The sequence below is a fragment of the Glycine max genome, chromosome 18 (assembly GCF_000004515.6).
Source record: "Glycine max cultivar Williams 82 chromosome 18, Glycine_max_v4.0, whole genome shotgun sequence".
NCBI classification, from domain to species: domain Eukaryota; kingdom Viridiplantae; phylum Streptophyta; class Magnoliopsida; order Fabales; family Fabaceae; genus Glycine; species Glycine max.
The window spans coordinates 30,983,371-30,993,479 of NC_038254.2; the positions used below are offsets into that span (position 1 = coordinate 30,983,371).

General features: G+C 41.4%; 1 protein-coding gene across 1 annotated transcript; it reads left to right on the forward strand.

The window, feature by feature from the left end:
- Positions 1-1,885: 1,885 nt before the first annotated feature.
- LOC102659548 (uncharacterized) lies at positions 1,886-2,851 on the forward strand. Its single transcript, XM_006603303.1, has 2 exons — positions 1,886-2,458; positions 2,630-2,851. Exons 1-2 carry the CDS (start codon positions 1,886-1,888, stop codon positions 2,849-2,851), a joined length of 795 nt encoding a protein of 264 aa, XP_006603366.1.
- The last annotated feature ends 7,258 nt before the right edge of the window (positions 2,852-10,109 follow it).

The following is a 10,109-nucleotide window of genomic DNA, read 5'->3' on the forward strand; positions in this document are numbered from 1 at the left end:
GCCTAATAAAAAAAAAAAAATTTCCACCGATCATTCGTATTGTAATATCCTTTAATTTCTATTAAAATAAATTCCGACCATTCGGTCATGCCGTAACCACGTTTATAACAAAAAAAAAAGCAAAATAATAATATAATAATAAAAAATATCTTTTAGTAAAATCAATCGGACGTTTTCTTTGGGAGTTTCCTTTCTTAATCAAATTGACTAATAACCAAAGTGAAACTAAGGATAAAATCAATTCATAAACCAAACTTTTTTTGTCATCGCCTAAAAAAGCCATTTTTAAGGTCCAACGCCTTGAAATGGTCTTTTCCGCTTTCATTGGTTAAATATAGATTTCTAAAGGCCTAAAATCAACATGTAACTTTATTACCTCTCCAAAAATAAAGAGATCATTAATGGTCCAATACCTTAATGTTTTCTCTCTTCTAAAAAAGAATCGAAAGATTGTTTAAATGGTCCAACGCCTTAAATGACCTTTCATTCAATAAAAACATATCTTGCAAAAAAAGGATAAAAAATAACTTAACCAAACGCTTTGTTCACAAAGAACTACGTAGGTCTAATTTCCTTATCACAATTGAGGAATACGTAGGAGCAAAGGGAAACACCCTTGTCGACCACAAAAAGATAAAAAATAAAAAGACATAAGAACGTAAAAAAGGGAAATAATATAAATTGAAGTCACATTTGCACATTGGATTAAAGGTTGCCGTATCTTGTGACGGACGTGTGGGGTGCTAATACCTTCCCCGTGCGTAAATACAACTCCCGAACCTTTCACTTAAAATTCGTAGACCACATCTTTTCCAGTTTTTCCGACGTTTTCCTCAAATAAACGTTGGTGGTAACTCCGCGCATATTCCTTTCTAGGAAGATGCACCCGCGAGTCTCATGCCGCCCTCCCACCGAAGGGTAGGTTGCGACAATAGGTTTCCTCTAAATCCTGGCTGCTCCCCGGTGAAACAAAAACTAAGAAGAATGAAGCCTGAGATGTCTTTAAAGATAAAGGAAGAGGTCAGAAAGCAATTTGACGCTGGCTTCTTGGCAGTCGCCCGATATCCAGAATGGGTCGCTAACATTGTGCCAATCCCTAAGAAAGATGGGAAGGTACGAATGTGAGTGGACTATCGGGATCTAAACCGAGCCAGTCCAAAGGATAATTTTCCTTTACCGCACATCGATGTCCTTGTAGACAACACAACCAATTTTTGCTTTGTTTTCTTTCATGGATGGGTTCTCGGGCTATAATCAGATAAAGATGGCACCGGAGGACATGGAAAAAAAGACGTTTGTCACCCTGTGGGGAACATTCTGTTACAAGGTGATGTCTTTTGGGCTCAAGAACGTCGGGGCAACCTATCAACGGGCTATGGTAGCTTTATTCCATGATATGATGAACAAAGAAATTGAAGTCTACGTCGTTGATATGATCGCCAATTCTAAAACTGAGGAGGAGCATCTCGTTAACTTGCATAAACTATTCAAAAGACTACGTTAGTATCGACTAAGATTGAATCCCGCCAAGTGTACTTTTGGGGTCAAGTCTGGAAAACTGCTCGGCTTTATCGTAAGCCAGAAAGGAATAGAGGTGGAACCCGACAAGGTGTAGGCCATCCTTGAGATGCCCGAACCACACACTGAGAAAAAAGTCTGAGGTTTCTTGGGATGCCTGAATTATATAGTGAGGTTCATATCGCAACTAACTACTACCTGTGAGCCTCTCTTCAAGCTTTTGCACAAGAATCAGTCCATCCAATAGAAAGACGACTGCCAAGTGGCATTCGGAAGGATCAAGCGATGCCTTATGAATCCTCTGGTGCTTGTGCCACCCGTGCCCAGAAGACCCTTCATTCTATACATGATTGTGTTGGATGAGTCGATGGGATGTATGCTAAGGCAACATGACGAGTCTGGGAAGAAAGAAAGGGTCGTCTACTACTTAAGCAAGAAGTTCTCGACCTGTGAGATGAACTACTCTTTGCTTGAAAGGACATGTTGTGGCTTGGTGTGGGCAGCCCATCATCTAAGGCAGTACATGCTGAGCTACACCACTTGGTTGGTTCTACTGTCAGAGTTCGACATTGTTTATGTCACTCAAAAGCCAATAAAGGGAAGCGCCTTGGCAGATTACCTAGCTCAACAGCCCATCAATGACTACCAACCTATGCATCCAGAATTCCCAGATGAGGACATTATGACCTTGTTTGAAGATGAGGTGGACAATAAAGATAAAGACAAATGGATAGTGTGGTTCAATGGCGCGTCCAATGCACTAGGCCATGGAGTAAGGGCAGTGTTGTTCACCCTCGATGATCAATGCATCCCCTTCACAGCTAGATTAGGCTTTGACTGCATGAACAATATGGCCAAGTATGAGGCGTGCACCCTGGGAATCCAAGCAGCAATCGACTTCAAGGTTAAGCTGCTCAAAGTGTATGGAGACTCGGCCTTGGTAATTCACCAGCTAAGAGGAGAATGGGAGACTAGGAATTATAAGCTGATACCCTACTAGGCCTACATCAAGAAGCTGACAGAGTTCTTCGATGACATATCCTTCCACCACATTCCTACGGAGGAGAATCAAATGGTCAATGCGCTTGCCACTCTGGCCTCTATGTTTCAGTTGACTCCGCACGAAGACTTGTCGTACATCGAGTTCAGATGTCGCGGCAAGCCCGTGCATTGTTGCTTGATGGAAGAGGAGCAAGATGGTAAACCCTGGTACTTCAATATCAAGCGTTACATTGAAGACAAGGAGTACCCAAAGGAGGCTTCCCACAATGACAAGAGAATGTTACAGAGGTTAGCATCCAATTTCTTCCTTAGTGGAGGTATCTTGTACTAGAGGAACCATGATATGGTTTTGCTTCGATGTGTGGACACCAAAGAGGTGCATGAGGGATCCTTTAGGACGCATGCCAATGGACATGCCATGGCTTGGAAGATTCTGAGGGTGGGGTATTACTGGCTCACCATGGAAAATGATTGTTGTATCCATGTGAGAAAGTGCCACAAGTGCCAGGCATTCTCTGATAATGTCAATGCTCCAGCCGTGTCGTTGAACGTCTTGGCGGCACCTTGGCAATTCTCTATGTGGGGGATAGACTTGATTGGAGCTATTGAGCCTAAGGCTTAGAATGGACATCGCTTCATTTTGGTTGCGATTGACTACTTCACCAAATGGGTTGAAGCTGCTTCATACGCTAGTGTGACAAGGAATGTGGTGGTCAAGTTCATCAAGAAAGAGATAATCTATCGGTATGGATTGCCTAGAAAGATTATCACTGATAATGCCACCAATCTGAACAACAAAATGATGAAAGAAATGTGTGAGGATTTCAAGATCCAACACCTGAATTCTACGCCTTAGAGGCCCAAGATGAACGGGGCAGTTGAGGCTGCAAATAAGAACATCAAGAAGATAGTTCAGAAAATGACCGTGTCATACAAGGACTGGCACAAGATGCTCTATTTTGTGCTGCATGGTTATTGAACCTTGCTGCACACATCAACTGGGGCAACTCTGTTCTCCTTGGTATATGGGATGGAGGTTGTGTTGCCATTTGATGTAGAGGTCCCCCTCTTTGAGAATTCTGGCCAAGTTGGGGTTAAAAGAGTTGGAGTGGGCCCAAGAATGCTTTGATCAACTGAACCTCATAGAAGGTAAGAGATTGGCCGCCATAAGCCATGGACGGTTGTATCAAAGCCGGGTGAAGAACGCTTTCGACAAAAAGGTATGCCCATGCAAGTTCAACAAAGGGGATCTTGTCTTGAAGAAAGTATCCCAAGCCCAGAAATATCATAGGGGAAAATGGGCTCCGAACTACGAAGGACCTTTCGTCGTGAAGAAAGCATTATCCGGAGGAGCATTGGTGCTTGCCAGCATGGACGATGAAGAGTTGCCTTTGCCCGTGAATTCTGATATCGTCAAACGATATTATGCTTAAATACTTGGGGCAGCATGAGGGTTCAATGCATGATTGTTCTCCAAAAAAAACTCGTTGGAATCTCCAAAGTTTTCCAATCCTTTGTAAACCACGACCGTAACATTAATAAACATTGGATGGATGATTTGCATTTCAACTTCTTGTGTTGTGTTTTTTCTTTAGAGTACACATTCTCGATCTTGAATCCGGAGCCATTTGGCTCCATCAAATGGGGTGCCATAAGCATTTAAGTAAAATTGAACATAATAACATTTGTTTAATTGTTGCACTTAAACTTCCTAAGCATAAGCATGCATGCATTTGCATTTTGTCATCCTGTGGATCGGTGGGTAAATAAAGATTCAGTTGAGTAGTGACCAATATCACACCAAATTGAAACAAGGGTAAGTGAAAGGAGATATCGGTATTTTGTGGTTTGTTTCACATTTTACTGCATGATGCCATTTCCTTAATCAAAAGCTTAGAGGCAGGTACGACCAAGTGTTAGGCCCATGGTCCATCAACCATCGTCCCGCGTCCGGCTTAAGACGTTAAAGAAGCGCTACTAGGAGGCAGCCTAGCACCTTTAAAATTCCCACTTATACTTATTTGTCTATTATATTTGAATACACCTATTTTTATTTGCGACCTTAGGACTTTTGAGAAAAGATTTTAAAAAGGGGGTAGGGGTGAAGCTTACTTAACCCCATTTCTTCCCCCACATTCAAAAAACCCAAGGGCTACAAGCAGTGCACGAAAACAGCAGCCTAGGTCAATATTTTTTGCATTCTAGCTTCCATTTTGATGCGTCTTAGTGCTTCCTTACAAGTAAGTATTGCTATTCTTCAGATTTTCGTTTCCCATTATGATGCTTTATTGTTGTAGTTGCTTGTTTTTGCGAAATTCATGAAGCAATTCATATGTGAATTCATGTTTGATTTGTTGAATTAGTGGGTTGTAGGGGATGGCCATAGGCCTATCTTTGATTCTAAAATGAATGGTCATGGCACATTGTCCTCGTTCCCCATTTTTTCATGTCTAAACATGCGCCCACCAAGTGTTCGGTGAAATGCCTCAATGGCATTTGCATGCAATTTTGTGAAACTTAGCCTATGGAATGAATTGGTACACACATGATTTCCATTTTGAGTGTGTGGACAGTTTCATAGGAGCTAGAACAAGTTCCAAAATGTGACTTAGGCCTAGGAACCTAAGCCTTTTGGTTTTGGATGTAAGAAGGCATGGAAATGAGAGCATGTTGGTGAGGTTTCCCCTTTAGACCAGCACTTGGTTTGGGCTGCATCATGATGATTTCCTTGCACTTAGATGGTGTGAAAATGTTTTTCACCGTGTACATGTATACATAGAATAGGTAGCAAGAGGAAAATACCTTTCAAATAAAGCGTACATATGTTGAATATAGCACGAAAATGCTTCTCCAAATGTGAATATATGACATGAAATTGCCTTTTAAAAATGTGAATTGGTAGCATAAAAATTGCCTTTCAAATGAATGTATATATGTGTGAATATATAACACGAAAGTGCTCCTTAAACGAATGTGAGTATGTGTGAACATATAGCATGAAGTTGCCTCTCAAGTGTATGTACATGTATGTGAATAAAATATGGACATGTAGCAAAAAATGCCATTCAAAATGGAGTGGATAGGTAGCCAAAATGCCTTGCAAATATGTATATATGTTAGATAGGTAGCAAAAATATATATATGTATGATAGGTAGGTAGCAAAAAAATGCCTTGCAAAATGTATATATATAGAATCATGAAAATGCCTTGCAAAATGCATATATATGTGAGTCGTAAAAATGCCGTTCAAGATGTGAGTAGGTAGAATAGAAAGAATACCTTTCAAACAAATATGTATACATGTGGGTGCATATCATGGAAAAGCCTTGCAAAATGTATATATGTATATAAATATGTATCATGAAAATGCAAAAAAATGTGTGTACGTATGTATGTGGTTATGTAGCACCAAAAATTATTTTAAAAAATGTAGGTATATGTTATAAAATTCCTTTCACCAAAATGTATGTATGTGCATGTATATAGATGTGAATCATAAAATGGCACGCATCAACGCGTAAGTTTTTTTTATTACATGTTGATGTTTGCGTTGATAGAAAGAACTGAGCAAGGATGCACCATTTTAGTTTGATTGGCCTTTATTGTGGTAAATTGATATTTCTTGTAAACTAACTTTACAAATGTGTCCTTGTAGGAAATGGCTCCAAAGAAGCTCCTAGCCAAGAGGTCTAGGAAGGATGCCACTGGAGAGGGTTCCCGTGCGGCCCCGTAGGCAGATATGGACTTCGATAGACACAAGTCCCGGAGTGCGAAACACCAACAACGGTTTGAGGCCATCAAAGGCTGGTCGTTCCTCAAAGGGAGGCGAGTCCAGCTGAGGGATGAGGAGTATGTTGAGTTCTAAGAGGAGATAGCCTGGAGGCGATGGGCTCAGCTTGTATCGCCCATGGCTAAGTTTGATCCTGAGATAGTCATGGAGTTTTGTGCTAATGCTAAGCCTACGGAAGAAGGAGTCAGAGACATGCACTTCTGGGTGAGGGGCCAGTGGATTCCCTTTGATGGAGATGCCATCAATCAGTTTTTGGGGCATCCACTGGTTTTGGAGGAAGGCCAATACTGTGAGATCTCCCAGAGGAGGAGTCAGGCCTCCGGCTTCAATGAGGAGGCTATCAGTCAATTGCTATGCATTATGGGGCAGCACTTTGCCTAGAGCGTAGTGGGGAGATGGGTGAGGATCATGCCTACCAGCATGGCCACCATTACATAGATCTGGATGATGTTTCTGCTTAGCAACATTCTCCCCAACGACCACAACTCGGACCTCCCCCTGCCGAATTGTCAGTTGGTTTACGGCATCCTGACTCAAGTGAGTGTCCACGTCACCCAGCTGATCTCTGATGCTATTTACCAGTTTGTAGCGTAACACCTCCGAGACACCCAGTGGACCTAGAGAAGTCCAATAGAGCCCTGAGGTTTCTTGCTCTGATTACAGGCCTCTGTCAGTTTTATGGAGTGGCGGTCAACCCCACCAAGGGCCTCCCATCAGTAGGGCTTTCATCGAGAAGTACTGCATGCCCAGGCAAGTGTAGGGTTAGGCACCCTAGTAGCTAGAGGAGGACCAGCAGTAGCTCTCTATAGATGCGCCATCGCCGCCTCTAGAGGAGGTCCCTCTCCGATCACCTACGAAGGATAGAACTCCAGATGCACAGGTACATGCATCACGTGACTAGCCAGCAGGTGGCTAATCACAGAAGGTAGGTGCAGCTGAACGAGACGTTCTACCGTTACAACATGCACCAGCAGAATCACGATCCCAGTCCTTTTCCTTGGCCTACCCCCGAGCAGGTTGAGGCCATAGTGGCCTGGGGGACGGGACCAATTTTGAGATGTCGGCAGGACCCGCGGGGACCCTTGGGGGTGACGAAGGAGCTCAGGAGGATGACGACATGGCTGATGTGTTGGACTTCTTCACTAGATGAGGCAGAGTTGCACGGCTAGGACCGTCGGAAATTGTGATTTTGTTTTTATTTGATGTTATTGTTTTTAGTTGTTATTTTGTTTGTTTCATTGTGGTAAAACTGAACTTGGTGTTATTGCTTTCAGTTGTTATTTCAGTGTCGTAAAACTGAACTTGGTGTTATTGCTTTTAGTCATTTGTTATCTCATTTTGACTAAATTTACCGCTTCTAGCATATTGTCGTATGTACTTTGTGATGGTTTGTCTGAAATGCCAAAAAAATTAGGGGTTACAAACCTTTTCTAAATTTTTTTGAAAGAATTGATTGAAAGAAAAAGCTAAAAGAAAAAAAACTAAACGCCAACACGCTTTTGAAAGAAAATGACCGCCAATTAACGAGTCGGAACATAAAAAGATTTTTGAGAAAAATGTGTGTGCACCTGACGGGTGAATGCAATGAAGATTTTTCCCGAAGCCCTGAATGGACTCGGATGTGTGCGTAACTTGATAAAAGAGAATTATTTGGAAACACTGGGTTGATTTGAACGGGGAAAAACAAACCCTAAGCCTTAGTGTTTATATGGCCACAAAGCTTTATGTATGAGTGTCCACATGGATGTATGCATGATCAGTTTTGCATAAATTTCTAATCATCATTGTCATATGCATGTCATGGAAATGATTTGGGGCATTCCCTTATTCTTGAACCGCTTGCTGAATAAATATACCGACATGTGTCATATCCCACCATCCGTAGGCCTTTTGAGCCAAACCTCGACGTTTCGGCCATAACCTTGACCTAGGATGGAAATTTCCAACCTTACCATTGGGAGAAAGAACGGAAGGATCATCCCAAAAAAGAAAGGTTCCTTTTACCTTGGATTATAAATGTAGTCCAAAAGAAGAGAAAAGAAAAAGGAAAGGAAGAAAGCCAACCAATCAAAGATTGGAGAAAAGCAAAAGAAAAAAATAAAAAAGAAAGAAAGGAAAAAAATACGAAAAAGGTTCCTTGGACCAGACAATGTCTGAACAAATGTGCAGAATTGTCGAAAGCAAAAAGAAAGGAAAAGCAACAGTAACCAACTAAATCTTTGTGTCCGAAGCAATCACCTTCTTAGAACCAGTAACCAAAAGGTTCCTTGGACCTGAGGGATGCATGAAGTAATCACGTTCTTAGTTACCAACCAAATCTTTGTGTCCGCTCTTGCTCTGCGGCGAACCAAAGAGAAAAATAAAAAAGAAAAAAGAAAAAAAAAAACAGAAAAGGCAAAGGCCAAAACACCCAAAAGCCAAAGTTCCCACCAAAATCCATCTTTCTCAAAAGTCCTATTGATCTATGATTATTCATATTATATTTGATTTGATAGGAAATGACTTACAAAGTCAAATCATTACATGTCTATGCTTCGGAATTAGGATGAAACACTCGCATGTGTAAGATTTTATACATTGTGAGCGGTTTTCCTCTATTTTCAATTCAACCCAGTGTTTTCTTCTAATGTTCTTTTAGAGATGAAATGCAAATGTCCCAAATCTCGTTTGTGATTATGGGAAATTCTATCAACCTGCTTTCCTTCCCCAATAGTCACATTATTTTTCTTCAAAAATATATGTTGCTCTGATCAGTTTGGAGGTTTTCTTCTTTGCTAAGCATGTTCGCATTTTAGTGAAAGACTTTCTGAGACAATTACAATCTCCATTGGTATCCAGAGACAAGCGAGCCCTTTGGCACGCAAAGACAAATATGGTCATCTACCCTCTTGTCGAAGACTCAATGTCTTTCGACTAAGACTATTACAGTCTCCTTTGTCATCCAGAGACAAGCGAGTCCATTGGCACAAAAAGACAAATTATGGTCATCTGCCCGCTTGTCGAAATGTCTTTTGACTTAGACTGTTAAGTCTTCTTTGCCATCCCGAGACAATCAAGTCCGATGGCTATTAGTCATCTTATACAACTAACTTTTGTATAGAAAACTTTTACAAAATGTATATATTTTCCCCAATTTATGGTTCCTTTTGTAGGATTGTAAATTAATTTTGCTTTATTTTTATATGTGCTCAGTAGAAGCTTGTGTAAAGAATTAATGTCAATTTCTCTTCAATTTTAGGCAAAAAGGAGTTATTTTGAAGAAGTGCTAAAGTTGACGTCTCACTAAGCGAGCTCAATGCGCTTAGCGAGTGTCATCCGCTAAGAGAGGCATCAACGCGCTTAGCTGATAGGAGGAATCAAGAAGGGAATCTGTCATGCTGGCATGCACTCAGGGCGTCATTAGCTCGCTCCGTGAGTCGTTTGTCACCTTCCAGGCTTAGCGCGAGTTTGGCGCTGAGCGATTATTCACTTACTCGCACCAAGCGCGAGAATGGCATTAAGTGTGACGTCGAGGTCAGTGAGCCCTTTTTTATGCCTGACTTGTGGAGAATGTAAGGGGGGTGAAGAGAGTGGTGACTAGCTGTAAGAGCTTGAAGAGTGAAATACACAAAGGCAAAGAATAGAGCAAAGAAGCCATGTTTTGATCTTTTAGGAAGATTTGTTAGTCTTTGAGTGATTGTGAGGTTCCTAGAGGTGGAGGAGACATCCCCACTCCTTTGTAAGCAAGCAATTTCTCTTAACTCCTCTTCTTCATTGTAAAAGGAGCTTCCTTGCTATGGAAGGCTAAACCCTCAGTTA

Coding starts and splice junctions, on each gene's coding strand:
- LOC102659548 (XM_006603303.1), top strand. CDS start 1,886: ATGGGATGTATGCTAAGGCAACATGACGAGTCTGGGAAGAAAGAAAGG. Junction 2,459..2,629: donor TGTATGGAGACTCGGCCTTG/GTAATTCACCAG, acceptor TCTATGTTTCAG/TTGACTCCGCACGAAGACTT.